The sequence below is a fragment of the Chrysemys picta genome, chromosome 13 (assembly GCF_011386835.1).
Source record: "Chrysemys picta bellii isolate R12L10 chromosome 13, ASM1138683v2, whole genome shotgun sequence".
NCBI classification, from domain to species: Eukaryota; Metazoa; Chordata; order Testudines; family Emydidae; genus Chrysemys; species Chrysemys picta.
The window spans coordinates 32,013,031-32,040,666 of record NC_088803.1 but is presented as its reverse complement, the minus strand read 5'-3'; the positions used below and the strand labels follow the sequence as shown (position 1 = coordinate 32,040,666).

The 27,636-nt window shown below is 41.0% G+C and overlaps 1 protein-coding gene across 6 annotated transcripts in view; it reads left to right on the top strand.

Annotated features, from left to right (window-relative positions):
• The window catches only part of PTPRT (protein tyrosine phosphatase receptor type T), a 736,092-nt gene that overhangs the window by 256,269 nt on the left and 452,187 nt on the right, over positions 1-27,636 (top strand). For all 6 annotated transcript variants that reach the window (XM_005295345.3, XM_005295344.3, XM_005295348.3 and 3 more), the window contains exons 3-6: positions 6,153-6,424; positions 15,124-15,205; positions 19,318-19,433; positions 22,242-22,416. In XM_005295345.3, the coding sequence (XP_005295402.1) occupies positions 6,153-6,424; positions 15,124-15,205; positions 19,318-19,433; positions 22,242-22,416 (645 nt within the window). The remainder of the gene's footprint in view (positions 1-6,152; positions 6,425-15,123; positions 15,206-19,317; positions 19,434-22,241; positions 22,417-27,636) is intronic.

Below are 27,636 nucleotides of genomic sequence, written 5' to 3'. Positions count from 1 at the left end.
TACAATTCACTACATATTTTTTGTTGCTGTCTTAAGATGTTTAATTTCCCACAAGAAAGTAGAAAACTGGGAGTGTGGGTGGGTATGATTTTTATTTTTCACAACCAGATATACAGTGGTCAAGTTAAAAAACAAAACAAACACTTGCCAGTTTTACCTAAGATTACTACCATTTTTAGCTATGGTTTTTATAGCTGTCGCTGTATGTCTTTTAATGATTTGTTGAACAACGTGGCTTGTATGGTCTACATGTTAGTTCCTTCTAGGTTTCTCTGATCTCTGATCAGTGTCATGTCTCCTAACGATGGATGAGCCCAAGTCACCAAGCTTGAATCCAGGTTTAAACTTCCCCAAATATAGGATTGTTTGAGTGGGATTTTCAAAGGGATTCAGCATTGGCTTCATTCTGCTCTCATTTCAGTCAATGAGAGATTTACTCTCAGGGTGGATATGATTTAAATCAAATTGATTTAAATCATGATTTAAATCACTAGTCAGGAAGACTCAAATTAATCATGGATTTCTACATAAAAGTGCATTATTGTTGGTTGCTATAACCTTAATATATATTCTTCACAACTCAGAGATAGATGTAGGTTTCATTTTTAGAAGATATACACTATACATTTTTAAGTGATTTATTTTGAAAACCTTTCAGATTAGTTTTATAACTGTATCAGAAAATGAATGATTGTTTGGTTATTTCATTTACCAAAGATAATTGAAGCAGATATTTATGAAGCCATTGGGAGGTGAACTATCTCTAATTCAACAAGTTAATCATTGCTATTTGGAGGTTTTTCTTGCCATGCTGTATTAGGAGGAGAACATCACCAGACAGACATTTAAATTGTTTTATTTAACTAAAACAACAATGTTCTGTATTCTGGATTTTTTTCTTCAACAGCAAACATATAATATTTTAACAAAACAAGCATATGGATTTTTGAATTTAGTCAAACATTCAAGTTTTTAAAATCAGGTTTGTTTTTGTTAAAATTGTTTTTAACTAAAATAGTTAAATGAAATCTTAAAAAAAAAAATTAAATCGACTATGTCAGCCAGGTAAACACGAGAAACTTAAAATATTAGTTTCTGCAGCTAACTCAGTCATCTTTGCCTTCATTTTCCTATTTGTTCATAATCTGGAAAAGAAAAACAAGCTTTCTGCTTTTTCAGGTCCCAAACGATTTCTCAATTTGGAATGAATTAGTCCAAAGGAAGAAAATATTCTTTCTACACCGGCAGAAGAAGCTGCTGCTGTTAAAAGTGAGATTATCACTTCAACAGTCTCTGAATCCAAGTGCTTAAGTGATTTCCACCAGTTCACTGGTATGACTTTCTTTAAAACATCATCAGCAAACGTATATTTCTTGAATGATTCACCCTTAGCTCTGAAGTTTATAATATTTGGCATTATGGAGGGATGATTGCTGGATGTCCATGGCATAGCCAACTCCTCTTCTTCAGCAGTTAAGGTTTGACCCTGGTACCGAGTATTGAGAATATTTGCAAGAAAATGAGCTGGAGATAGTGCTTGTCCCATTCATTTTTTTTAAATGCTTGTAATTTAACTCTGTCATTGACTATTTCTCTTTTTAAGATCTCACTCAGTTCCTTCCAAATTTCAACAGCGTCAGCAATAAAATAGCTATTTCCCTGCACTTTGTTCAAGGCTACAGAAATAAGCTTCAGGGTACTCAGCATGTGTATAGCCCAATGTTGAGAACTTTGGCTGTGACAGTGCCATCTATTTTTTCATGATTTTTTTCACAAACTATCATCAAATTAGGCCAATTCTTGATATACTGCTCAAAACAGTCCACTAATGAGTTCCATCACATGTCTTGTGGGAGAGTGAGCTTGGTTCCTCCCACTTTTTCTGCAAAGTGGTTGTTATGGAAGTATTTTGCCATTTCAACAATATTAGCCTTTATTTCTGCAACACTGAAGTGTATAGGCTAGAAGGTGCATCAAATGAGCACTGCAACCGTATATTATTAGCTTGAGACTCTCTTCTAAATTTCTTCTCATCTTGGATACATTTGCAGCATTGTCTGTGACCAAGCTGCGTACTAGACATTTACTTTTTTTTCACAGTTTGTTATAGCTTTTACTGCTACTTTTTGTAAGTATTCTGCTGTGTGTGCATTTCCTGATGTGTCAATTGTTTCTGTAAGGAAGACATTCCCTTCTTCTGTCGTCACACAAGCACATACAACAGGAGCATTGTGGACATTGCTCCACCCATCAAGACTCAGCTTAACAATTTCACCCTCTAGATCTTTTGCACACTGCTCAATTTCTCTTTCATACACTTTATCCAGCAATTTGCCTGCGACATCTGCTCTGTTGGGTGGACTGTATCCTGGTTTTAATGACTGAACCATGTTAATGAAGCGTGGGTTCTCAATCATATGGAAAGAAGAGTTTGTTGCATAAACAAACCAGTCAATTTTTTCATCAATTACCTCTTTTTGTAATCCGCTGGTTCTTATCACAAACTTATCTATGGTTGTTTCTGGATGATGGAGATTTTTTTTTTCTTTTTGCTACAGGTGATATACTGTGGCTATGTGACATACATGATGTGACTGAAACACTATCTTTGGCAGATAACTCTGAAACTATAGAAAACAATGGTGATCTTGAAGGTGGATAGTCTTCAGAATCCTGTATGTTGAGGATGGATTCTCCTAAACAAAATAAGCCAATGCAGTTATTTAATTATTATTACCATATTGCTCATTTAGTATTACTCATTGCATTCACTGACACTCAGTACAACTGTAAAAGTGAAATTGTAAAAGGAAGATCTGCCTATTTCAGCTATTTATTTTTTATCACAACTGCACCTAAAATGATAGTACCACAGAGTAACAACTATGTTTGTTGCTCAAACATGAGAATTTAAGAATAGTCCAGAAAGAAGACAGGCATAGTCCCTAAGAAAAGTATGAAATAAAAAAGTTTACCAACCTGAAGATCCTGCATGTTCAGACATGTTCCTTTCATCATTTTCAGCACAGCTTCTTCCTGAGAAGGAACACTTCTCATGATGTTGTTTCATTCGGGTAACCAAGCCTTGCATTTCTTTGTTGCACTGTTTTGCATTTTGCATGCATGCCTGTTTTACCCACAGGTAGACAACTTCATTAAAATATTCCCAAACTGGGTCTCTTTTATGGACTGCTGACATTATACGTTTTCCCTTCTAGTGAGAGAATGGTATGGTAGATCTCAAATCAATGAAGGCTACACTCAGAAAGACCTCAAGACTTCTAGAGTATGTTGCTCAATCAGTTTCACTTTTGTTACTACTGCCTGTCCCTCCCTTCTCACATTTATCTCCAGACTTCTGCTCCTTGTCCAGATCTATTCCGCCCCCAACAATCTTCTATTCTTTGAACTTTTTGAAACTTTGCACTTTTAGAGAGAGGTAAGGGATTGACTCTGTGTACACAAATTTGCTGAGGGACAATAGAGTTGAGGTCTGTTATTTCTCACCTCTATATATTGTTTGTTTATTTATTTGAAAACATTTTTTGCTGTTAACAAGCATGTTATCTCTGGAGACACAAATCCACAGTTTGAGAACTGTAAAACTAAGGATCTCTGATGGTATCTTCTAGACTGAGCACTGAATCCCATTGGGTAGATAGAAAGATTAACCTAAATTATCTGTACAGAAGCCCCTGGAACCCCATAAAATTGGGTCCCTAATCCATGAACTATTGGAACACATTTACAAAACTTTTCTTAAACATTACATGAATAGATTGTCTCATACTATAGAATTAGAATTTATAATCCCTATTCCACGATGAGATATCTTTGAGCTATAATGTATCTTAATTAAAACGATCTTTAGATAGGTTTTTTCCTCAAAAAGCATTTTATCAAAAAAATCCAATTTAAATAAAAAAATCCAATTTAAATAAAAAACATTTGATTTTTTTTTAATTATGGATTTTTATCCAGCCTGTTTACTATTATATTTGGTGGGAGCAGAACTGGGTCAACAGTGAACGCTTTTTAAAATCCCAGCATTTGACCTTGTGCTTTGGCAGGTCTTCCTATTACAGAGAGGGATCCGCTGCAAAGTTTGGATTCAGATCTAAAGTTTCTGAAAGTCCAAGGGTGCTTGAATTTGAAGTTTTCTTGGGTAACATCCATTTCTATTTCTACCACCTTGAGATGTAGGTTAGAATGGCCCTGAAAGGATCTGCCTGTCAGTTTTTTCTTGTTGCTCAGTGCAGTCGTTTTCTCATCTTTACTTACATTGTGGCTGAATTTCCTAAAGTCCCAAGAGACTTTTTTTCCCCCTTTAGTATAAAAGACTTACTTCCTTCTGCATCTTTGCCTCTCTTGATCCTTTATTTAGAGAGAGAGAGAGAGAGAGAGGGTGCGTATGAACATGGCGGGGGGGGGGAAGGATTTTGTGGGGGAATGCTGCCAGTGTCCGTTGATAAAAAATTATAGCATATGGCTGTTCACTGAGCAGATTTGATCAAAATGTTTATCTGGCGCATCTGGGTGTCTGTCACACTGCTGCAGCGTGGATTAGAAAGGAAAAGGGAACTTCTATAGGTTAGAACTGAAGTGAGCCTTTCCAAACTCAATCTTCTGTGAACTGCAAGAGGCCAGCAGAGAAATACATTTGTAGCATGACTTGGCAGCAGTATCGGAACTGAGAATGTCAAGAGGGTTGCGTTTGATTAAAAATTATCATGCCTGGCTGCTGAAACACAGAGATTTTTTTCCCTCCTCTCAATACTTTTTTTTCCAATTTTCCTGCCTGTGCCCACACCGAAAGCCGATTCTTTGAATAGAATCGAACCAAATAACTCCCTTAACGGCTTTCTCATTGCTAATGTGTTTTGTCACCTTGATGCATCTGTGAAGAGACAAGTTTAAAACCAACGTGTCTCAAAATAAAATGCTTGGTGTAGCAAGCTGTGAGTTCCTCAACACCCACTGCTGTGGTTTATATAAGGTAAGCTCCAGGGTAAACAAACTCATGAATCCCTTCTAATCTTATACTACCTCCCACTCCAGCATTTTCACTCTGAATGCCACTTGTGTCCAGTTCCTCCCACGAGTGGTTTAACGGTCCTTATTGCATTGTTTCTAGCTGGGATGTCACTGTTACACTCACGCGTTTAATTCTGCTGGACTTTGGCAACTGGGGGTGCTGTTAATGCAGGGGAGTGTTTAGAGGCTTACTATACAGAGATGTTGGGTTGGATCTTGTGCTGGCGTAAGCTGGCACAGGTCTGCAACGGTGTTACACTGACTTATGGCAATTGGGGGCCTCACCCACTGCATCCCTTTATATTGGGCATGCCATAGGGGGAGCCAGGTATGCAAGGGTGTACACACATTGTGTAGGGCTGGTTACTACATGAATATGGCACTACCAAATTCATGGTCCATTCTGGTAAATTTCATGTTCATAGGATTTCAAAAATCTTAAATTTCACAGTTTCAGATATTTAAATCTGAAATTTCACAGTTCTGTAACTGGGGGAGGGGGGTTTCCGACCCAAAAGGAAGTTGTGGGGGGTTTGCAGGGCTATTGTAGGGGGGTCACGGCATTGCCACCCTCACTTCTGTGCTGCTGCTGGCGGTGGTGCTGCTTTCAGAGCTGGGTGCCCAGCCAGCAGTGGCTGCTCTCCAGCAGCCCAGCTCTGAAGGCAGCGCAGAAGTAAGGGTGGCAATACCGTGACCCCCTTATAATTGCCAGATTTCATGGGGGAGTCCATATTTCATGGTCCATGATGAGTTTTTCATGGCCATGAATTTGGTAAGTCTCTATACATGAAGCATGGAACAAAAAGATGTATGTTAATTTTAACTCGGAAGGAATATTTTCCTGCCCTGTTATATAAAATGAAATTGACAGAAGAAAATTCAAAAATAAGAACTCTTATAATACTCTGGTGTTAGCAGACCCAAAATCTACTTGAATCTCTATCTGGTAAGTTTAATAGCCATAAAATAGGAGGCTTCAGCTCCATGAAATGAACGTTTTGTTTTCTGACTGCTGCGGATCATGTAGAATCATTTACTTTTCTGATACAATTGCTCTGAAAAACCCAAACCAAAAACCCTCTTCTCTTCCCTTCCCCTTTTCCCTTCTTTCTCTCTAGGTTCCTTCATGATGGTGAATAGCTCTGGACGGGCATCTGGGCAGAAAGCTCACTTGCTGTTGCCCACCTTGAAGGAAAATGACACTCACTGCATCGACTTTCACTACTACCTGTCTAGCAGAGACCGCTCCAGCCCTGGCTCGTTGAATGTCTACGTGAAGGTTAACGGTGGACCACAGGGCAACCCCATCTGGAATGTGTCGGGGATTGTTACTGAAGGTTGGGTGAAGGCAGAGCTTGCCATCAGTACATTCTGGCCACACTTTTATCAGGTATGTGTTTGTAATATTTCCTCCACCAAAGATTTGCTCTGTTGCTCTGAGTTTGGGGCTGGGCTATTGTTAGTCAAGGAGGTCATGAATGTTAGTTCCGAAATAACAATGCTTAAGTTTTTTCCCTGTACAATATTGGAACAATTGTTACAATATGTCATGAGCTCTCACCCCATCACAGGCAAGAAAGGGTTGAAGTTCCAGTTCATCATTCACTTCACCTGGGTGGTAATGAGGTAGTTCCTTGTCAGTCAGGAGAGATGGGACTAAGGAAGGATCAGGTAATATCAGGCATCTCAGCCTTACAAATAGGTTGAGAGTCAAGAAGAGAGGAGTGACTGGCTTGCTCACTCCCGTGAAGGGGTAAGGTGCTAGAGGCCTCAGGAAGACTTGAGCTGGGCAGAGCAATACTCAATAGCAGAGCTGGAGAAAGGCAAGGGGATGAGCACAGGGCCCAGAGGATAGTTAATGAATCTTTGGGACTACACCTGGACATTTTGTCACCTTGGAAGTGAACTGAAATATGCACTTTTCAGCTGGAGAGCTGACTGGCATATAAAGGCAGATGGCCTAAAGGGGCACTAGAGGAGTGAAACTCTGCAACACTGCATGCAGACATGAGGGGAGAGATTTATGGGACCTGCTGGCAAAAGGCAGTTTATTCTAGCTGTCTTACTGAGGGACAGGATTCCTGGATTCTGATCCTGCCTCTGCTCCTGGGTCTCTTTCTGAATCTCTTTGGGGCAACCTCCCTACCTCAGTTTCCCCATCTGTAAAATGGGGTAAACACCTCCCCAATTAGTGCTGTGAGGCTTCCTTTGTTGATAGCTGACATGCTTTGATATCCTCTTATGAGTGGTGCTTATACAAGTAAAGAGTCTTAGTTTTAGAACTGACCTTGTGTGTGGTGATTTTGTATGGTGGGAGCCTCCAGGCATGTTGAAGCATGCTGCTTTCTTAAGAACATAAGAATGGCCCTACTGAGTCAGACCAAAGGTCCATCCAGCCCAGTATCCTGTCTTCTGACAGTGGTCACTGCCAGATGCCCCAGAGGGAATGAACAGAACAGGTAATCATCAAGTGATCCAGCCTCTGTTGCTCATTCCTAGCTTCTGGCAAACAGAGGCTAGGGACACCATTCCTGCCCATCCTGGCTAATAGCCATTGATGGACTTATTCTCCATGAATTTCTTCAACACTCTTGCTTCTAGAAGGCTTTCAGCTTCTGGAGGGAGGGCTTTATTGAACCAGTTGTTGGTCAGCACTGATGTGTTCTGAGAATAAGGATGTGTAAACCCTTCCATCTGCATTTACCATGGCTCTGCATAAAATTGGGTAAATATACATGCACATTTATCTAGACATTTAAGTAACTATCTGCACATACTTAACCCAGTTTGCCCATGCACCCAACTGACTGCATGAGCAAGAGCGCTTGACATTTGTTCACTCACCTTTGCATTTGGGCGGTTGCTCTGTTTTTGAAAGCTTGGCCCAGATTCCTAATCTGAGTGGGCTCTTCATCTGTTTGCTTTTTCTCCTGAGTCCTCCCTTCCCCTGTTGGAGTTACTGAGTTGAACTTAACACCAGCCGTCTGGCATCTAATAGGGCATCTTTGGATCGATTTTTGCCATCTTGTAAGCTTACTAAATAAAGTGGAATACGTTTAGAGTAAGGGCTGCTTGTGGCACAGTTTTGCCTCTGCTGCCTAGCTGACTCCTTCCCTGAGTCTTAGAGTAACTTCCTCTCTGGTGTCTCAAGCTCTTCTCCCTTTCCCCAAGAGCAGGAGGAAGGTCAGAACTACATCCGCTGGAACTGTGCCAGCTCCCACCAAGATTGATAGTCCTGCTAGTTTAAAAGCCCAGGCCCCTTTCACACTGGAGGGAATGTTGAATGAAAGTTAGCCCATCTGAATTCCAGTGAGTGCCGATGATGGTGATTTCTGCGGTATGGATACCTGTCTACTGGGAACAGGACTAAGAGCAGCAAACCCATTGCATCCTGTCCCAGTCCTGGTTTCTGAAACGAGTAAGAACACACCCTTCCCAGCAGTCAGCCTCAAATGGGCAGGGAATTAGAGCTAGGGAAGAATAGTCAAGTTTCTTAAGTCTTAGACTGTGAGGTGCTTCATATACCAATCCTGAACTGAAACTACATGTTTTGACCTTCCGGCATTCCATGCAGATTGGGCACATTGTGGACATAACAGTGGGCACTCCTAGCACAAGGAGCAAGTGGACAGTCTCATTCTGCTGCTATTCAAGTTCCTGAATCAATGTCACTCAAGTAGGAGCACGTGACAGTAGCCTAATCTGGACCATGGCCCTTTCATATTGTGCTGAGCACTCATTCAAGAGCATCCCCACCAGGAGCTACTGTCTTGGTGCCAACATCTGAGTGTATCCAGGGCTACTGGGGGATTGAATGTAGTTTACCATGATTTTTTGTTTGCTGACAGCAGGACGTCATCAGCTGTTAATCAGGGTTTTTTCAGTGACATCAGAGAGTTGCCTGGGTGAAAGATGTTAGAAATGTCGATCAAGTCCAGATGTGGTTGGAATGTCATAGTAGTTGTCTCATTATTAGTCTTTCCCAAACAGAGGCTGGACTTCAGTTAGCTAAGCCGGATTTCACACCAAGAGGACTATTTTTAAGCAGCAGATAAATTCTATATACTCAAGTGCAGGTAGCACTCTACTCTTCTGGAATGGTTCCCTAGAGGAAGAAGGGAAGCGGATGGTTCAGGACTATTTAGATTGAAGAAACTGTTCATCTAAAGAAGGGAGGCAGATGTAGAGAGCAGCTGCAGTGCTGTCTAGGAGTTGGGAGTCAGCTGGCTTTGTGAGATCAGGGAGTAGCTGTGCTGTGCAAAGGGACCACTGCAATTTTATTTACGCAGAAACACTAATATGCCACTTTAGGGGCTAAGTGAAGTGAAACTTTATTAGGAATGTGCATGCCATGCTTGGGCTCTTGCTGACTTTTCCAGGAGAAACTCATTATAGTTGAAGGTTTCAATTATATTTTACTACATTAATTTTGCAGCCACCTGTTTACTGCACCATTATGTGGCCTGTTCCAAACTCCTTTCTATGCACTTTCTTGGTCTTAATTCAGTAAACGAGTGCACTTTCTTTTCATGCAGGACACTTTTACCATTCTATCAGAGACAAAAATGAATGGCAAGGAACTGCCCACTACACATTGTAGGAGAGATACATAAATTGCTGATCAGAGGCACAAATGGGGTAGGAATTACTGTAGATAACATTCCACAGCTGTGTGTATTTTCTTTTCCCCCTTGCTTTTAATAACTGGATGGGATGTTGTTGTTGTTTTTTTAAATCTGAACCATGGTGGCTTCTTCCCTTCCAGCTGAAAGCACTTTTGTTATTGTCCTTTTTTGGTGGTTGGTCCTTCCAGATGTTCCCACTCTGCTCAAACTTCCATTCTTCTCAGGGTGGCTTTTAAACCTCAGAGACTCACCAGTCTCTAACTGTACAAACTGTCTCTGTCTGATGGCCTATAGACCAATGGTCATCCCAGGTCTTGTTACTTCAGCCAAGACAATGGAGACTAGACTGAGAGAAATTTGTGTACTTAAAAGGAGGAAGCGAGAAACTTTGTCCCCATTCACTCTTCTTAGTGACCTCATGGAATACCTGAGGCTACGGGCAGACTGAGCTCAAAGATGGCTGTAATCTGGGTACCTAGATGCCTGGTGGGCTCCTCATCTCCCAATTGTCAGTAAGTGGCACATCTTGATCCTGAGCCATAGAAATATTCCTTGTTTTAAAAGCCTTTCCACCCTACTGTCAATTTTAATCTAGTAGTGCATGCCAGGGAAATGCAGACTGATTCACTGAGGCCTGAAAGCATGTCCAGTGTTTCACAATGAACTCTTAAGATAGTGTTTCAAAAGTAATGGGCAACCAGGAAAATTTGTCTCCACATCAAAACATGGAATTCGTGTTGGACAAAATGTGGAGGATGTTCTTGATGCACAGATGCGGCTCCAGAGTCATCAGCAGGAACAGTGTTGTGTTATTAGGCTGGGAAATTGGGCATCTAACTCCTCCAGATGCTTTTCAAAATCCCACTGTTAAGAAATACATCTGCCTTGTGCCTGACCCTCCCAGGAAGCTTCAGCTACTACTCAAAGCTATAGAGAGTCTGGCTATCTGAATACTGGTAACCAAGCCAATTTCCTGAGGTCATGTTTGCAATGCTGGCAATCCTGCACAAGATTCACATGAGTTATCCAGTTATAAAGGCATTCTGTTGAGACATATATATATGGATGGTGGAGATTTATAATGGCTACTCCAGAATTTGTCACACTTGGATTCCCAGCCTGAATAGGTGTTTAGCATAGTGAGGAAAAGCCGTAGGAGGACTGGGAGAGAGTTTATACATGTAATCACTGAATTATTGCGTGCCATAAAGATGAGCTAAGCTCCAGAATGCACCAAGCGCAGTACTGGAGTCTGCCAGTAAAAGCAAGTGTGATGTACAGCAAGGAACATTATTGATCTGTGCCTTAAGAAAACAGTTGTAGTACAACAGATGAACCAGGCTACTTTGCTAGCACAGACACTGTTTGTATAAAGTAGCAGCAACATGTAAGGGTTGTTTGTTGGGAAAGAAACATGAAATGGCTTGGATTTTATTATTCTCAAAGGCGTTTAAGAAGGTTCCGAAAGTGTAAAGCTTTGCATTTTGTCTGTTTCTATATTAAGCTTTGAGTGGTCTGTTAAAATGCAAAACGGTATTAAGGGCCGAAATCTGCAACTTTCAGAATGAGTAAGGAGTCAAACATAAAAGTGTCACATATATAGAATTGGGCCTTTAAATTAGCATACATCTCAGCTTCCTCCAGGCCCTGGGCCCCAATTCTCTGCCGCCCGGAAAATCTGGTCTGCTGTCATGGTGCTGGGGGTCTAGGTCGGTGCAATGCAAAGGGAGAAGGAAGTTCTGTGAGCTTGGATCGAAGGAAGAAATTAGAGCATGAAGAGTTCAGGGTGGCAGGCAGGCAGAGAGAGAGACGGCTTGCCTACTACTGTTCTGCAGATTCAGAACGTTGAGAGGGGTGGAAAACATGGGGCCGAGGGCAGAATGTGTGGGGCTGATTTTCATCTACTAACTCAGCAGTGGTTGCCCTGAGCCATCTGTCTCAGTCCAGTGTCAGTCCACTATGCCATAAAGGACATTACACATTGAATAGTCAACAATAGTGAACAGAAACTTCTGTGGTCTAGCATTTGCTTTTGCCAGCTACTGATAGTTAAGGGCAATGCCTAATCCTTCTCAGAAGAGTTCTCTTGGAGGTGAGAAGTCTGGGCTCTGAAGAAATTTCCTTGAGTGGAAGGTATGGAAGCTGATAACATGGTTTAAGATGCCTTTTGGGCAGACTATTTTCCAGATGAACCTTCCTTCTTCGTGTATTCAAAAATTAAAACAATATTAAGGTTACAGTTTGGAACCTAAGTTTGCAAGGAGCTGCAGCAGTAATTTCTCGAGTCATCTTCCTGATCGCTGCACTGTGTTTCTCAAACGACTTGCTCATTTTAAAGAGCGTAAGCAAGAGGTTCCATTACATGACACTATAGCACTAGAAAGCAAGTAGGTGGCTTTCCATTTTCAAAGCTGCATGTGTAACCCCAGCATGTGGTTTTCTCTCTAATATTTGCCTAACTCTTCAGTAACTGGTGTTACCAATTTATCCTGTTGCTGCTGTACCTTGAGTAGTTTATTCCTTAACTATTCTCCTCTGTATTTAAATTCCATTCCTGACTTTATTCAGTTCTTGACCTTTCCTTATCTTAAATCTTTTGCCCCCTTTGTTCTTATATTTCACACAATTTCCAATGCATTTGCTGAATCTGTCTTTTCAGGACTTTTATTTCAAAAGGTCTAATTTTTGTGTGTTCTTGGTGTACTAGGAGTAGTACAATTTGAGTGTTTTCTTCCATAAAAAAAGGAGGTAGACAAACTGGAGTAGAAATAAAGTTTTGGAAGCCCAGATGCAACACAAACCAACCCTATTTGATTACAGAAAGCCCATTGACTATTTGCTTTAATTGACTGTCTTGGGTGTTGCCAGTGCAAAGAGACCAAGTATTGACCAAATGGGGTAATTTATCTTTCTATCAATAAAAATGTTCTCTGTGGGTGAAATTTAGCTCTGTGCAGCGAGCCAGCTGAACGGCCACTGATATTCAGCCTGCATTTTCCTTTATCTTTATCCCAGTCATACCATGCTAAATTTCTCCTTATCGTTGTTGTTTGCACCATCCAAATATTTCCAAGCAGTTCTGTTCTGCCCACCCCCATCCTTTAGCGTTTTATTACACAAATTGCACATATTCAGTTCTTCTCTCTAAAATATTGCATTGGCTTGTTTTTCTTTCCTTGAGATTTTTCTCTGAGCTCCTAGTCTGTCTATTCTTCTCTGATAATGAGGTGCCCAAAACTGAGAACAGTATTCCAGGAGCATTCTCTGGGTTACAGCAAAAGACCATTATTGCTCTGCTGTGTAACTTGATTTCCTTGTGTGTGCAGCCCCAAATTGCTTGGGCATGTTCACTGCCATATGGTATGGCACTCTTAAACAGCTCTTCTGAATATATCCTCTCCTCCATGAGGATAGATTTAAAAAAAATAACATACAGTATGTGTAGAGATACTACATATCATATTTTTTTAGAACAGTATTTCATTCTCCATTTCTCTTGGTTTGATTCAGGAAGGGTAGAAACTACCCTGTATAGAAGACTCTTCTTGCAATCCAGCAACTGGAGACTGGGGTGCCTTGCTGTGATTTTACAGCTGTCTTGCTTGCACAGATATTGTATTGTATTGTAAGCCAAACCAGTTTCTTCCTCCAAAACAATCCATGCAGGGCTTGTGGTTACATGGGGGGATCTGGCTCCTGAGAAACTCCTGAATTCCCCAGCTGTGGGACATATGAAAGACAAGGTGTCAACTATGTCCTGTGTCTTAATTGGGATTCTGTACCATTTATGAATTCTGGTTGAAATGGTGATATTGTATTTTGAAAAACTGCTGTATCATGAATGCCTCTGTGTTTGTGGATCTACCATTGCAGACAGACAATGTGGGTGCTTAGGGCTCAGTGACCCTATTCAGATGCAAACACCTGGGAACAATGGGTGACCTGAAGCCTTGGAAATCCAGTCCAGTTTATCCCTCAGAAGGTAGCAAGGAGGGGAGGAGCAATGGAAACTTACCAGGACAAAAGAGGCCCAATGACCAGGAGGGGTTTAAATAGAGAAACACACAGAAATAGGGAAGCCATACAGGAAGAGGAAGCATGGATCAGGAGAGAGCAAGGTCCTGCAAGCTGGGTGAAGGAATCCATGAGGGAGAGAGGCCAGTCAGTATGGAACAGCCTGAATAAGGCATGGGATGCTCTGTCTATCTGCCTTCCTGGACCCAGATGGTCCCCCAAGGGCTTACAACAGAAGGGTGAGCTAGTGAGGTTTAAGAGGCTTGTTGTTGTGTATGATCTGTACTCTTGTGCTTTACAGGATGAAGTATAAAAGAGCAAATGTGTTAGACTCTGTGCAAGGAGTAAGTGTGTTGACTGCTTCACAACTGCTGCATACCTACACAACCCAGAAGTTTCACAGCTTTGGGGTGGAGTTCTGGGAGAGGGTGTGTTTTAAGTATGAGGGAGCCTGAGGGGTGACTTCTGTTCCCAGATGAGCTAGGCAGCTGGACAGTGGGTTCCAGTTCTCAGGGTGGACTTCCAGACAGCAGATCTGTGCCCTGAGAGTAAGTCTAGGGACCCCGAGATTGGGGAAGTGGCTGGACTCTGTTCAGGATCCAGGGACTTAAAACAACCCTGGCAATCCAGACCACAGTGGGTTGGATTCCCCTCACATCTGTCCTAGTGCGTAGTAATGAGGGGCCACTTACTAGGATCTGTAACAGGTTCATAGAATCATAGAATATTAGGGTTGGAAGAGACCTCAGGAGGTCCAATCCTCTGCTCAAAGCAGGACCAACAGCAACTAAATCATCCCAGCCAAGGCTTTGTCAAGCTGGGCCTTAAAAACCTCTAAGGATGGAGATTTCACCACATCCCTAGGTAACCCATTCCAGTGCTTCACCACCCTCCTAGTGAAATAGTGCTTCCTAATATCCAACCTAGACCTCCCGCACTGCAACTTGAGACCACTGCTTCTTGTTTTGTCATCTGCCACCACTGAGAATAGCCTAGCATCATCCTCTTTGGAACCTCCCTTCAGGTAGTTGAAGGCTGCTATCAAATCCCCCCTCATTCTACTCTTCTCCAGACTAAATAACACCCCCCTCTTCTAATGACTTCCCACAGTGGGCCTCAGATCGGCAATGAATTTCAGCTCAGGTGGGTCTTTATTCCAAATAAAAGACTGACAAAGGGTTCTCTGTTCCTGGTAATGAGGTAAATTAGGTTATCATAAATCTCTAGCAATTTCTGTACCAAATGGAGTTGAAATTCAGTGCAAAACCTAGTTGAGAAAGCATCTTGATATGCGTGCACACACCTGAACAGGTCTTTAGTCCCCACCAAGAATGACAGAATCGGAGAATCCTGAATGATTCAGGCACTTGGGTTGGGCGGGAGGGGGCAAACGTTAAAATGATTCCTGCAGCTAATGTTTGTAAGAAACGCTTTTCTCACTGTGTTTCAGGTGATATTTGAATCCGTGTCTTTGAAGGGACATCCGGGGTTCATAGCTGTGGATGAAGTCAGAGTCCTTGCCCATCCATGCAGTAAGCACTCTTTCTTTCTCTAGCCATGTTAATGTGTTATACCAGGCTTTGCAGTGTGAAGGAGCAATTCACCCAATTCAATCAGCTTTAAAACATCATCTTTTATCCTTCCAAAATGCTTACGGAGTGAAGGCAATCAGCCTGGAATAAATACATAATTTTGCAAGTCGTGCAACAGGCAGCAAAGCTCAGAATCTACAGCCAGTGCCAAAATGTCTGTTTAAATCTTTCTCTATTATTAAAGCAATATAAAGCTCTGATTGTTTGTTAGCTCTTATTCAGACCATTCAAGGAGGAAGAATGAAAGGTTTTTTGATAGTACAGTTAACTTTTAAAAAGTGCATTTGCAGACATTAGTGCAACATTCCCAAATACCCCAAAGCTATCTTCTTTAACAGAATGTAAATCCACGCAGCAGTTCCATGAAGGTATTTAAAGAATATGTATCATTTTTCAAAGCGTTCAACTTACTGTGGACTGGAGACAAGGTGGGTGAGGTAATATCTTTTACTGGACCAGCTTCTGTTGGTGAGAGACACAAGCTTACACAGAGAGTTGAATACAAGTCCATTTCATTGTGAAAGCTGGTTAGTGCTGTATTTGTCCCCCCAGTTTTATCTATATGTGATGTGTCCTATTTGGATTTTTCGACTGGATCTGAACTCTCCCCATGTTTGTATAGATCCAGGGTGTTAGTTTGGCCATTTAAGTGAAATACAATTTTTAAAAATCCCTTTTTTAAACATTGTAAGAGACTTCATGCCCTTTAATGAGTCTAGCCATGCCTCATGTGCTCTTCCCCTTCAAACAATTCAGTTATCTGAGCTGAGACTCATGCTCTCCTGAGCAATCCTCAGCTGCTCCCAGGCCTTTTAGAGTTTCAATACATGAAGAGTTTGGGATTGAATTGCACTGTTGGGTGACACCTCAGTTTTGTTAGTCATGATCTAATGTTGCATATACAGCACCTATGGTAGTGTCTTCTATCTGCCCGGTCATACTTGGAAAGGCAGCAAACCATCCACTCCATTTACTGTGCTTTACATCTCTCCCCTCACCAATTCACAGCTCCAGGTATATTAGTACAGCTGCTACACTTCCTGAAATCACATTGATCATGTATCTATTTACTGTAACCTCAGTGAGCGGCATACAACAGGGATTAATTACAACTTTCAAATAGTGGCTTCCTACAGTTAACATTTAATGTGATAGACATCAGGGGACATGAGCCAGTTTAATATAACAGGGCAGTTCTGATAACTGAGGTATGGATAATCGCCATTATTACTTTATTATATGTATATTTATGACATGTGCCCATTGTCTATGCCTTTGGGTACATTTACCTCATTAAGATATAATTACTATCAATATTAACCACATGCTGCAGCTGATTGGCAGCATCCAAACAAATCCCCCAAATGGTGTGCTTACATGGAGTAATACGTTGGCTGTAGCAAAGAATCTGCTTACCCAGTCACGAGGCAGTGACTGGGCAAGAAAGTTATTGGCCGTAAAAAGGGAAAAAGAGGACACCGGCTCTGGCCCAAATTCAGGAAAGCATTTAAAGTGGTGCCTCATCCCATTAATCCCATTTCTTGAGTATGTGTGCAAGTCCCAAATTGAAGTTCAGCACATGCCTAAGTATTTTACTGAATAGGGATGATTTCCTGATTTGACACCATCGTGTATGAAATCTATGTAGAGAAACAGCAATGCTGCTAATATCACACTTCACTGATCTGACTCATGTATTAAGCATCAGATCTTCGAAAATGCACAGCTCCTATTCTCCATGGGAATTGCTGCCTGCTGAGCAGCTTGGAGAATCTGGCCCTAAAAGCTTAATCACTTTCTGAGCCTTCTATTTCCCTCATATTCTGGAAGCTTATTTATTGTCCACGGCTGACTGCAAAAGCACCTTGTGCCTTGAGAAATGTAGAAGGGAAAAAAAAATTCCTTGTAAATATTCAGAAAGAATTGGACTTCAGCTGCCTCCTTCCTTTTAACTTTAAACAGAGCAGTATAGTTAACATGCATCACAACTTGGCTAGTATCAGTTGACAAAATCCTGGGTTCTTACCTGGAGAACTCCCATTCCTTTCAGGGACTGTAGGATTTGACTGCTAGAATTGTATTGATGGAGTTGAGTTTGTGTGGCAACCCTGTTCTCTGGGTTTCCCTAAACCTCTAACTGCAAAATGCTGGGACTAGACGATGGGGGATGGATCACTCGAAATTGCCCTGTTCTGTTCATTCTCACTGAAACATCTTGCACTGTCTGAGGTCAGAAGACGGGGTACTGGACTAGATGGACCATTGGTCTGACCCAATAGGCTATCCTTGTGTTTTTAAGTTTTCCACACAGCTCAAGCTTAAAAAGGAGACTGATAGCAGTAAAAAGTGGCCCAAACCATGCACATCATACCCTGTTTTGGGGGACTTTTTCAACCTGTGTGGTATAGTGTTCCATATAAGCTATAAATCCCCTGCAGTCTTTCCTAATGCTTCACCCCTCTACTGCTCAGGTCACATGCAGAGGTCCAGGAATGAAAGCCACCTTGAAATATCAGTGACATGTTCTGTGAACTTTTATGGCTTTCATCCCTCACATTCATTTTACAATAGTTATTACTCAGAACACTGCTGGTAAACTCGTGCTGAGGAAGGGTTTGACATTATTAGCCCTTATTTTCACCTAATTTTTACTTTTTTCATAGCTTAAGTGTGGCAGACACAAGCTTAAAAATCAGCAGACGTGGCCCCTACTAAAGCACTAAAGGGGAAAACTAGATGCCTCAGTTCTCCAGCCACTTCAGCTGTTATAACTTCTGCTGCAGCACATTGCTCACTTGTGCTAAGGCCTCTGTTTCAGGTAACAGGGCTGCATAATCCACCTTCAGCCAAAGGCTGGTTTCTCAATAGATTTTGCTACAACTACTGACCAGCTATAAAGATCATAGTATAGGGATACTTTAGGTCAGCTGGTTGGGCTGTTTGCAATCTAAGTGAATGGCAACTACTAAATTATATAGTACAGACATGTACATACAATGGACCAACTTTTCAACTGGCCTCTGTTAATGTCTGCCAAACTTGTTTGCACCAGCATATGTGCATGTAAATAGGTGTCTAGACGCTGTTACCTGTTCTGCATATATAAAGACTTATAGGTGCCCACACCCTTTTCCAGGTACTTAATGGCGGTTGTCTGGGAATATAGTTGGATATAGTCTCTGAAATGACATGGCTCATTGAAGGTCTAGTCATAATAATGTGCACTGATCTGTCAGTTTTTTTTTTAAATCATCCTAAATCTAGTAATAAACTCAGAATAAAATTCAGAACAGCACAAGGCCTAGGGGTAGAAGTAGTATATACACCTTGTGCTGGCAACCTGCACAGGTGAATTTCATTTAAAAATGGTCAACTGGAATATTATAAAGTTCATAGCCTTGTATGCTCATGTTGTAATGCTTTATTTTCCTCTCAATTAATTCTCAGACATGAAACAGCCTGGCTTTGTTGCTTAGTTCTAAAAGTCACCGGTCTGTTGTGGTATGTGTGTGCATGGTGTGTTTGTTTTGTTTTTGGTGAATGAGGGAATGGACGTTTAAAATCTAACAGCAACGTGATACAGCTCTGAAACTCCAGGGTTTTGCTTCACAATCAGTGAACCTGAAAAAGCCTTAGGAAAACTTGCTTGTGTCTATCACTCACTGCTAATTCACTTTTTGAATGTTTGACCCTTTAAATTGTGACATTTTCCCATTCCGCAGAAGAAATTGTTCTCTGCTTATAGCAAACAGTAATGAAACTGTGCTGGTTAGAAATAATTGTGAACTTCTATTGTAGAGCTGATACTTAGGGCACTTTCTTATTGTGCCAAAGGGTTACATGAGCCATCTGGCCTTACTGCATAAGATCAATCTCCCCATGTTAAATAATTAAACAATACTGCTTGGCTTTGCTTTGTGAAGTCTCTGTGTCAATGGGGAAGCCTGGCATTCTTCTCTGATCTGCTGAGCCTGAATCTTCCCATGGCTACATGACACCATCAATTACTGTCATGCTCTACCTGGGTAATACTTTTGAATTTTTTTTGTTAGGAAAAGCGCCTCACTTCCTGCGGCTGCAGAATGTGGAGGTCAACGTGGGACAGAATGCAACATTCCAGTGCATTGCCGGGGGGAAGTGGTCTCAGCACGACAAACTCTGGCTCCAGGTAAAGTGCCATGAAGCTTGGGCTGGTGGTCTTTCTTTCTAACCATCCATAGTCAAAATGAGTAGAGGTGAGGAAGAACTGACGGATAGGGGCAAAGTTCCAAACTACTTTGTTGAAGAAGCTGTTTAAAGTTGCAGTTCAGAGTTCAAGGTAATGCTGTGTGGGGCCACCATAGAAAATGTAACAAATGTGTTACGTTCATAGTAAACCTGTAGCCTGATCCTGCAACCTTTATTCGTATTAGTCAAAGACTGCATGACTGAGCCCTAATACTAACCTTATTGCTGCCGCTAGGCATTGCCACAACGCTAAGAATAAATAATAATCATGCACCTTTGATCATCTCACTTGCCCTTTGCCCCCTAGCAGACTCCCCTGAAAGTTATCCTACCAGATCAAATGCACAAACTGCTTCAAACACCTGCCATTATAATATATCAATTTTAAAAATCAAGAATGTTTCCACCTTGTGTGGAATCATCTCTTCCCTCCCACTCCCCCAAAGCACATCGATCCCAGGCTCAGGACCAACAGACAAAGCAGTTGGAAAAATGCCCTAAAGGGGCAGCTAGTGATTTTCCTTAGGTTGAATACCCAGGTGGTACAAAGCTGGTGACACCTTTTGCTCCAACCCCTCCCCTCACTTACCAACCCCCTACCCCAGCACCTGGATTGCTCTGTGTTACTATGGGGTTGAGCCAGTCCCCAACTGGCTCCAGGATCCGGGGAGCAAAAGGCCTTATTCCTCCATATGTCCTGCACCATAGCACGGCTTGCCTGCACCAGAAGTCTGGGTACAGTAACAGACTTAAGATCAGAGCTTCCCAGTCTTATAGGGTTAGAAATGGAAGCTTTAACAAACTGGAAAGGGGAGACTTCCAGCTTCTCATTGAGGGTCACTAATTATTTCTAGCCCTCAAAGTGCTCCAGAGCTTAAAATTACAACTTTTTTGTGCATAGAGGCTTTAAATACTATAATTCTTCTCTTCCTTTAAACTCTGTACTGTTAAACTACTAAGATCCCAATGAAGCCAGTAAGACTTCCTTTTGCTATATGTACTTCAAATGCACACAGGGTCAAAATCTGCTCTTGTACTTATGTTAAGTCTGAGCAAGGCAACTGTACTTAAAAATGAGTTGTACACTGGTGCAACTGAGGTCTGGAGTCAGCAAATCACATGTGTAAGGTCCATCAGTGGCTATTAGACAGAATGGGCAGGGATGGTGTCCCTAGCCGCTCTTTGCCAGAAGCTTGGAATGGGTGAGGGGATGGATCACTTGATGATTACCTGTTCTGTTCATTCCCTCTGAAGCATCTAGCATTGGCCACTGTTGGAAGACAGGATACTGGGCTAGATGGGCCTTTGGTTTGACTCAGTATAGCTGTTCTTATGCAAGGCTCATTTAAGACAACTGAACTTAAACTTTGCTGCATTAGGGTTTTAAGAGCAAAATTTAGTCCCTATTCTTTATTATTATAGAGCCTACAGAGAACAATATTTCTAGAACCGTCTGCTTCTGCAGACAGGTACGCACCATTGCCAGAATTGCTGTGATATTCCTGATTTGTTAACAAAGGGGTTTTGGTAGCCTAAGGAATGAAGTTAAAACTTTTAAAACAAATTTAAATACCAATTTCATTCTAAACACGGGAAAGAGATGGGGATAGGAATCAGTTTGTCTAATGCTGAAAAGATGAAAATCAGTATGGGAGAAACTTTTGAGTCAGTAAGAAATGTAATATGTTTTATACAAAATAACCGAAGTCTCTTTAACTGTGCTGCCGTCACACACCTTCATATCCTAGCAGTTCCATTTTATCTGAATTTTTTTTATGTTGTAATCTAACCACCCTCTGAGATGTGTAATTGCTTAAGCATTAGCTTGCTTGGATTCTTGCTGCCAAATGCATCTGCCATTATGATTAGAGGTGTGGAAAAATGTTTCTGACCTAAATAATGTGAGAACATACCCACCCACCCCAGATTCAGGGGTTTGGGGGGGACGCATTTTCGTTGCTAGTGAGAAATTGTTTACCACTCTTCAAACTGGGAGCATTTCATGAAAGTGACATCACCCAGAATTACTGACTGCTGGAAATTGGCAAAATGACACTACATTTTCACAGCCTTACTCACATATCTGCCTAGTTCTTTCACCTACTTCAGTTCCAGTTGTTGTGAAGAATAGGTAATCCAGATTAGCCAAAATGAATGTGAACCAAAATCCTGGAAGGTCTGAACATCTTCAAAAATTGGGAGTGTTCAAAATCTAAACGTGGATCTCAACCCAAATTTTGCAAATGGTCTGTCTTCAAATTAGTCTGAAACAAACTCCCACATCTGAACATCCACAAAGAAAAGGTTGTACAAAATCTGTTCAGTTGTAGTAGTTGCACATGCTAATTAAGCATGCAAATACATTGTATATGAACATCTCTGGAAGTCTGGATCATCTTCCTACCTAGACATTGCTGTATGTATAATGAGTCAAACTGTTAAATGCAATCCAAAAATATATCCGCAAAACTTGAAAGCATATACAACTCCCCACATCAGTATGCAAGGGTACAAGTGCATGTGAGTGCACACAAACAGGTATCCAGTACATTTAGTGGGTGCACATTTGGAGGTCTTTTGGAAACATGCACCTATGTAAATTCTAACATGGTAGATTCAGGTAAATAAAAAAGTGTAACTGTGTTACTATAAAATATAATAACAAAAATTGGTCAGTAGCTTAAAAAAAAAAAAGCCATGTTTTACAGCCACATCCTCATCACTTGTTTTATTCTTGGTTTCCTGGCAGCAGTGGAATGGAAGGGACACCGCGTTAATGGTCACCAGGGTGGTCAACCACAGACGGTTTTCTGCTACAGTCAGCGTAGCAGACACGTCTCAGCGCAGCATCAGCAAATACCGGTGTGTCATTCGCTCAGATGGTGGCTCTGGCGTTTCAAACTATGCAGAATTAATTGTGAAAGGTAGGTGGCAAGAACCCAACAACACATATATCATGCATTTTGTGTGTGTGTGTGTGTGTGTGTGTGTGTGTGTGTGTGTGTGTGTGTGTGTGTGTGTGTAGATATTGCACATTTTTCTCCCAAATGGCAGCTGTTCTGTGTGTAATATTTACAATCCTAAATATCTGCCTCCTTCATTAGTTTATAGCACTTTAAAGTGTAAATATAGGGTGTAAGCTACAGAAGAGTTTCAGTCCTCTTTTTAAAAACTGAATGAAGAAGGGAAACTTTCTCTGGCTACCACCCCATTTATCAGCCCTTTAATTATGTCTATTATACAGATTTATAAGTATTTTTAATGACACTTTAATTTTTTCCATGAAACAGTTTGACCACCTCTAGATTTCAGCTTTGTTCCCTAACAGCAATTTATAAGGCACAAATAATCCTGTCAAGGTGCCATAGTGTGTTCTATGTCGCTATGTAAATGGTGTCAGGGTGGGCTCTTCTGTTGCCCTAAAGTGCCAAGCGGCAGCAGCAATACTAATTAAGGAGGACTGCAGCCAGGTCTTTGTTCCAGTGCTATCTATTATCACTCCTGTGTCAGTGTGCCTGAAACTGCCCAAGAATTTTTTTTGCAACTACCAAAAAAATATAGTCAGTCTTTGCCCAAAGAGCTTGGAACAGGATAGGTTCAGAGTGCACAGGATGCACTGGGTGAACTGTCATTTATCATGCAGACTTATTTTTTTAACAAAATCCCAAAACATTAATTGTCTATTTGATTTTAACTTACTTCAAGGAGGGAAAGGGGGTTTCTAGTCAGGCTCAGATCTTGAGCTGCACCTGAGGAGAGATCAGGAGGGGAGAGTTCAAAGGTGTCTTTAAGTCACTTTTATTGTCCCCGGAATCTGGGTTGATTGCACTGATCTGGCCACAGCTACAATATACTACAGTCTCGGAATCCCTTAAAAGGACTGTGCTAAAGAATGATTCACAACCACAGTTATCCCTGAAAGAAATGTGGGTGACTGCCAGGAGGCTAGGTGCAAAATGTGAATGTTTTAATACTAGATTTTACATTTTTAATAAAAGGAGGGAATATTTAAATCAATTCAATAAAGGTAGCTGTTGTCTGAACCACAAATATTCTAATTGCTAGTGTTAGGCTTCTTTGAAATGCAGCCCTGTGTGGAAAACTGTAGTGGCTAATATATATCAAAGGGTATTGGGACTGAATTTGCCTACCATGAGACTTGCCCCATATGTTGATACACATCCTTTGTATCATGGAGTATTTGTGGGGAAGCATCCCAAAGATTGACACATGTCTTCAGTCTTTGGCAGTGTGATGTGTAGGAATGAGCACAAGGCTGGGAGGTGTCTGACAGTCTCCTGATCAAAAACCATTGAAGGTAAGATGATTGAAGAGCAAGTTGTAAATACCGATGGATGAAGTATCCAGCAGAAGAGCTGTTGATAAATTTGTTGCTAGGGTTACACGGGTACCTAGACACCTAGATCAAGAGATGGTAGAAGAACTAAAAAGGAGAGATAATTAAGGGTTAATAAAGTATTATTTTGCCAAGTCTTGCACCTTTTTTTCTAAGCAGGTACATTTTTCAGTGGGGTTGATTTGAGGTTAGTCCCATGCACCAGTGGTGTCACTTTGGGATTGCATGGATCAGTGTTTCTGAAAGAATCTGACTAATTTTGGTGTGCATACTAACAAATTCTAAATGCGTGCACACAGCTGAAATGAAAGCAAATTGGAATCACTTAATTCTAAAGAGATGTTTATTGAATTGCAATAATGTACTTGGGTCTACATTAAATTAGTCTGTAATTGAAGTTTTGCTCAATTGACCGTCTTGTCCCTAAACTTGCTAGATTTGGGCTAATGCTCTGTCTCTCGTTCTTTCTCTTTCACACACAATCATGTGGTGTTGCTTGAACAAAGAGCAAGATTTAAAAGTTGTTTTTTCTTCTGGCAGGACTCAATTTACCTCCCTATGAATAAGATTTGTTAGAGTGTTTTGGCAAGGAAAAGAAGAACTCATGTTTCTCTGCAGCATATGCATGTAGTCTGATAAATACAGAAGGGCAGATTCTGTTTTTGAATACATTTAGTAATCCCGTTGATTTAAATGGGAATGGCAGGCTTTCATATAAGGAAGTAAGTTGGCCAATGAAATTAAATAAAACACAGTCTGTGTGGTATAAGAACTCCTGCAATCCCAGGTGTCTAACAAAATTAGAGGAACAGTAAAATAGTTGCAATCCTTAGTGATAAGCTTATGAAACAAATGTCTGAGTTTAAAATTATGGCAATAATTTTATACTCAGATGGTACCTTGCTTTTACTCATAAAAACCCTTTTTGCAATCCCATCACTGATTATGCTAATACTTGTAGAGATATCCCAGGCTTCTGGATCAGTTGGCATAAGTTTTGGGTAATTGACAAAACGCATACATGCTCTCTTCACACATTCCAGAAACAAAACAATGGAAGAAGGCTAACGTATATTATACGTTCCATTATATTCCATTATACACCTTTTATGGAATGTTGGTGTTTCCATGGGATTAGGGTGCTCTTCTAGTTCTTAACTCAAGGTCTATCACTGTTCCACATGTAATACATTGCTAGAATTTAATTGCCTTGTATATTTACTCTGAATGGAATAGAAGCAAAACTAAAGAAAGGAAAATGATGGGTAACACTGTGTTGACAGTCTGTGAAATCCTGAAGTCAGTGGGAGTTTTGCCTGAGTAAGGCAAATTTGGTGGTGGTGCGATTATTTTTCCTTGGGTCTTGTACAGCAGAATATGATAATTTTATAGCGCACAAAACATACATGGCAGAACAGTTTGATACAGATCTCTCCTAAAATCTTAAGAACCTACAACATTTTGCATAAACTGGTAGCTATGTTGGAAAGACACTTAAACTACATTGTTACCACTTACCTTAAATAGTGTGAATTTTGGCCAGTTTCATAATATTTCAAATAGTCTGTATGTGTTATGTACAGTTAGAACAAATGTACAGCAAAATACAGCCCAGCTATCCATGGACAATTGTCGTACGTGCAGTGCCAGGAAGACAACTTTCACTCTTTGAGCTTGATCCTGTTTTAAGCACTAAGCAGAGGTATCACACATGTTCTTAAAGTTAGGCATGTGCTTAGGTGTTTTGCTGTGCTGGGCACTTTGGTTCCATAGATCTATACTTAAGGAACTAAAGAAGCAGCTCTTTTGATACAGGGAGCCTCTGCACGTGAACAAACTAGGACTATTCCATCCAGTAGAAGATGTTAATACATAACATAATGTGTTTTATAAACAGCTGTCACCACTATATGGAAAATACATTACTTTTTTTCTTTGGTTGACTGATTGCTATCTGAATGCTATTGAGTGTGTGCAGTCTAGAAATGACTTGAGAGGTTCAGGATAAGTATCTTGTTGTTCTGGTTTTTCTTCAGGTTGGTAATATTTGTTAGAACAAGGGACGAGAAATCAGTACTCCTGGGTTCTATTTTCAGCTCTGTCTGACAAACGGGGTGGCCTTGTTAATCACCCCATTAATTTTACTTAGCCTCTCTGTGCCTCAGCTTTAGAGCTGTGTGGAAGCTGGAAGTCTTGCTTTGCATGGATTTTAGGCAAGCATATTTTTTGGGTTTGCAGACTTGCTATTCATTGTGTCAGTACCACATTTTAGGTAATTCTGCTGCAAAACCACAAATCACTATAGGTTTGCTCAAGTCATGAACTACATAGAAGATTATTGTAAAAAAAAAAATGAGAAACCCACAGCCAAACCTCTCAAAAAAGTCAGATTAGGGGTTATTGGTTACTGAATAAAACACCTTTCAGATCTATTCCAAACTGCTATATGCAGCTGCGAATCACTATGCCAAAGGATAACTTTTACTGCTTTGGTTAGGGTAGAGTGTAGAGTAAATAAGAGTCCCTGGGGAGAAATCTCTAAGCTTTGAGGAAAAGTTGATGGAGTAGGGCTTATTCTCAGTTCAAAAATCAGTGTTTCTGAATTGTTACACCCTCCCCTCCTGCACTCCCACAAAGCCCCATGACTACTTCTCTGGCTATGGTTCATCTGCTCAACCCATTTGTGTAACAGCCAGTCTAAGAAGAGGACTAGAGTAAGTTGGTATGAGGGGCTCAGAACATCTGATAATGGATAATCAGGAAATACTGCAGTGAATATAGATTATCTTGCTCTAGCCAATTCTCCTTTGAATGTTGCTCTCCATAAAGTTCCCTCATTATATTGCCTCTGTTTGATGTTAATTGTCTCAATTCACAGGGCGTTAATTTCTCCTAAAATCTCTATTCCACATCTACTAGAACATGCGGAGAGAGGTTTGACAAAGCTTTACATACCGCCTAGGGTGTTTTCTGATTCCCCTCCTACTTCCTTTAGTTGCTTTTCCAAGGGTTTGGTTAGTCAACATAGATATAAAGTCTGTAATCTCTGATGTGATATTTGGGACAGCTCTACATTTATCATTCAGTTATATTTTGAGTTCTTCAGGCACTTGGGGCTGATGCCTTCAGTATAGCAAGAAGCCGAGGTGGTTTCTTTTTAGGAGCTTTGCTTGCTGTTTTCTCTCATGCTCTTTTCAGTGGTGCTGCTTGTTACTGTTTAATTCATCCTAAATTTATTAACTCATCATCAACCATTCAGAGAAGACTGTACTGGTGACCTGAGCCAGTAAGTCTTCTCTGTACAGTACATGCAGGAAAAAAAATAGAGGCAGAATCAAGAGCTTTTATTGTGAAAAGCATAGCAATTATTTAAACACTTTAAAAGAAATCTGTACTCTTATGAAGAGCTGGTTATAGACATAAAATGCAGACGTAGGGCCACATGACAGAGGAAACTGTCAGTGGGGGGAAAAAGCAAGGGAAAACCCAAGATAGTTAAGAAGCTAGATTTACCAAGAAGTAGCTGTACAAAGTTTGATTACTCCAGGAAATAGAACTAGGGTGTGTCCTGATGGCTCCAATTAACTACTGATCTTTAGCTAAGCCTGCCTGGGGGTGGGAGGGATCTAGGGTGCTGATATAATACAGGCCCAGCTTATTCTCGGCGCGGCAGGAGGAGAGGGAACTCCAAAGTAGGGTGCACTGCTGGAGGAAGAGAAACTGCTCCAGAGAACAGACCCAGTCACAGAATATGGGCAGAGAGGAAAAGCAGGTGCTGAATTTGGGA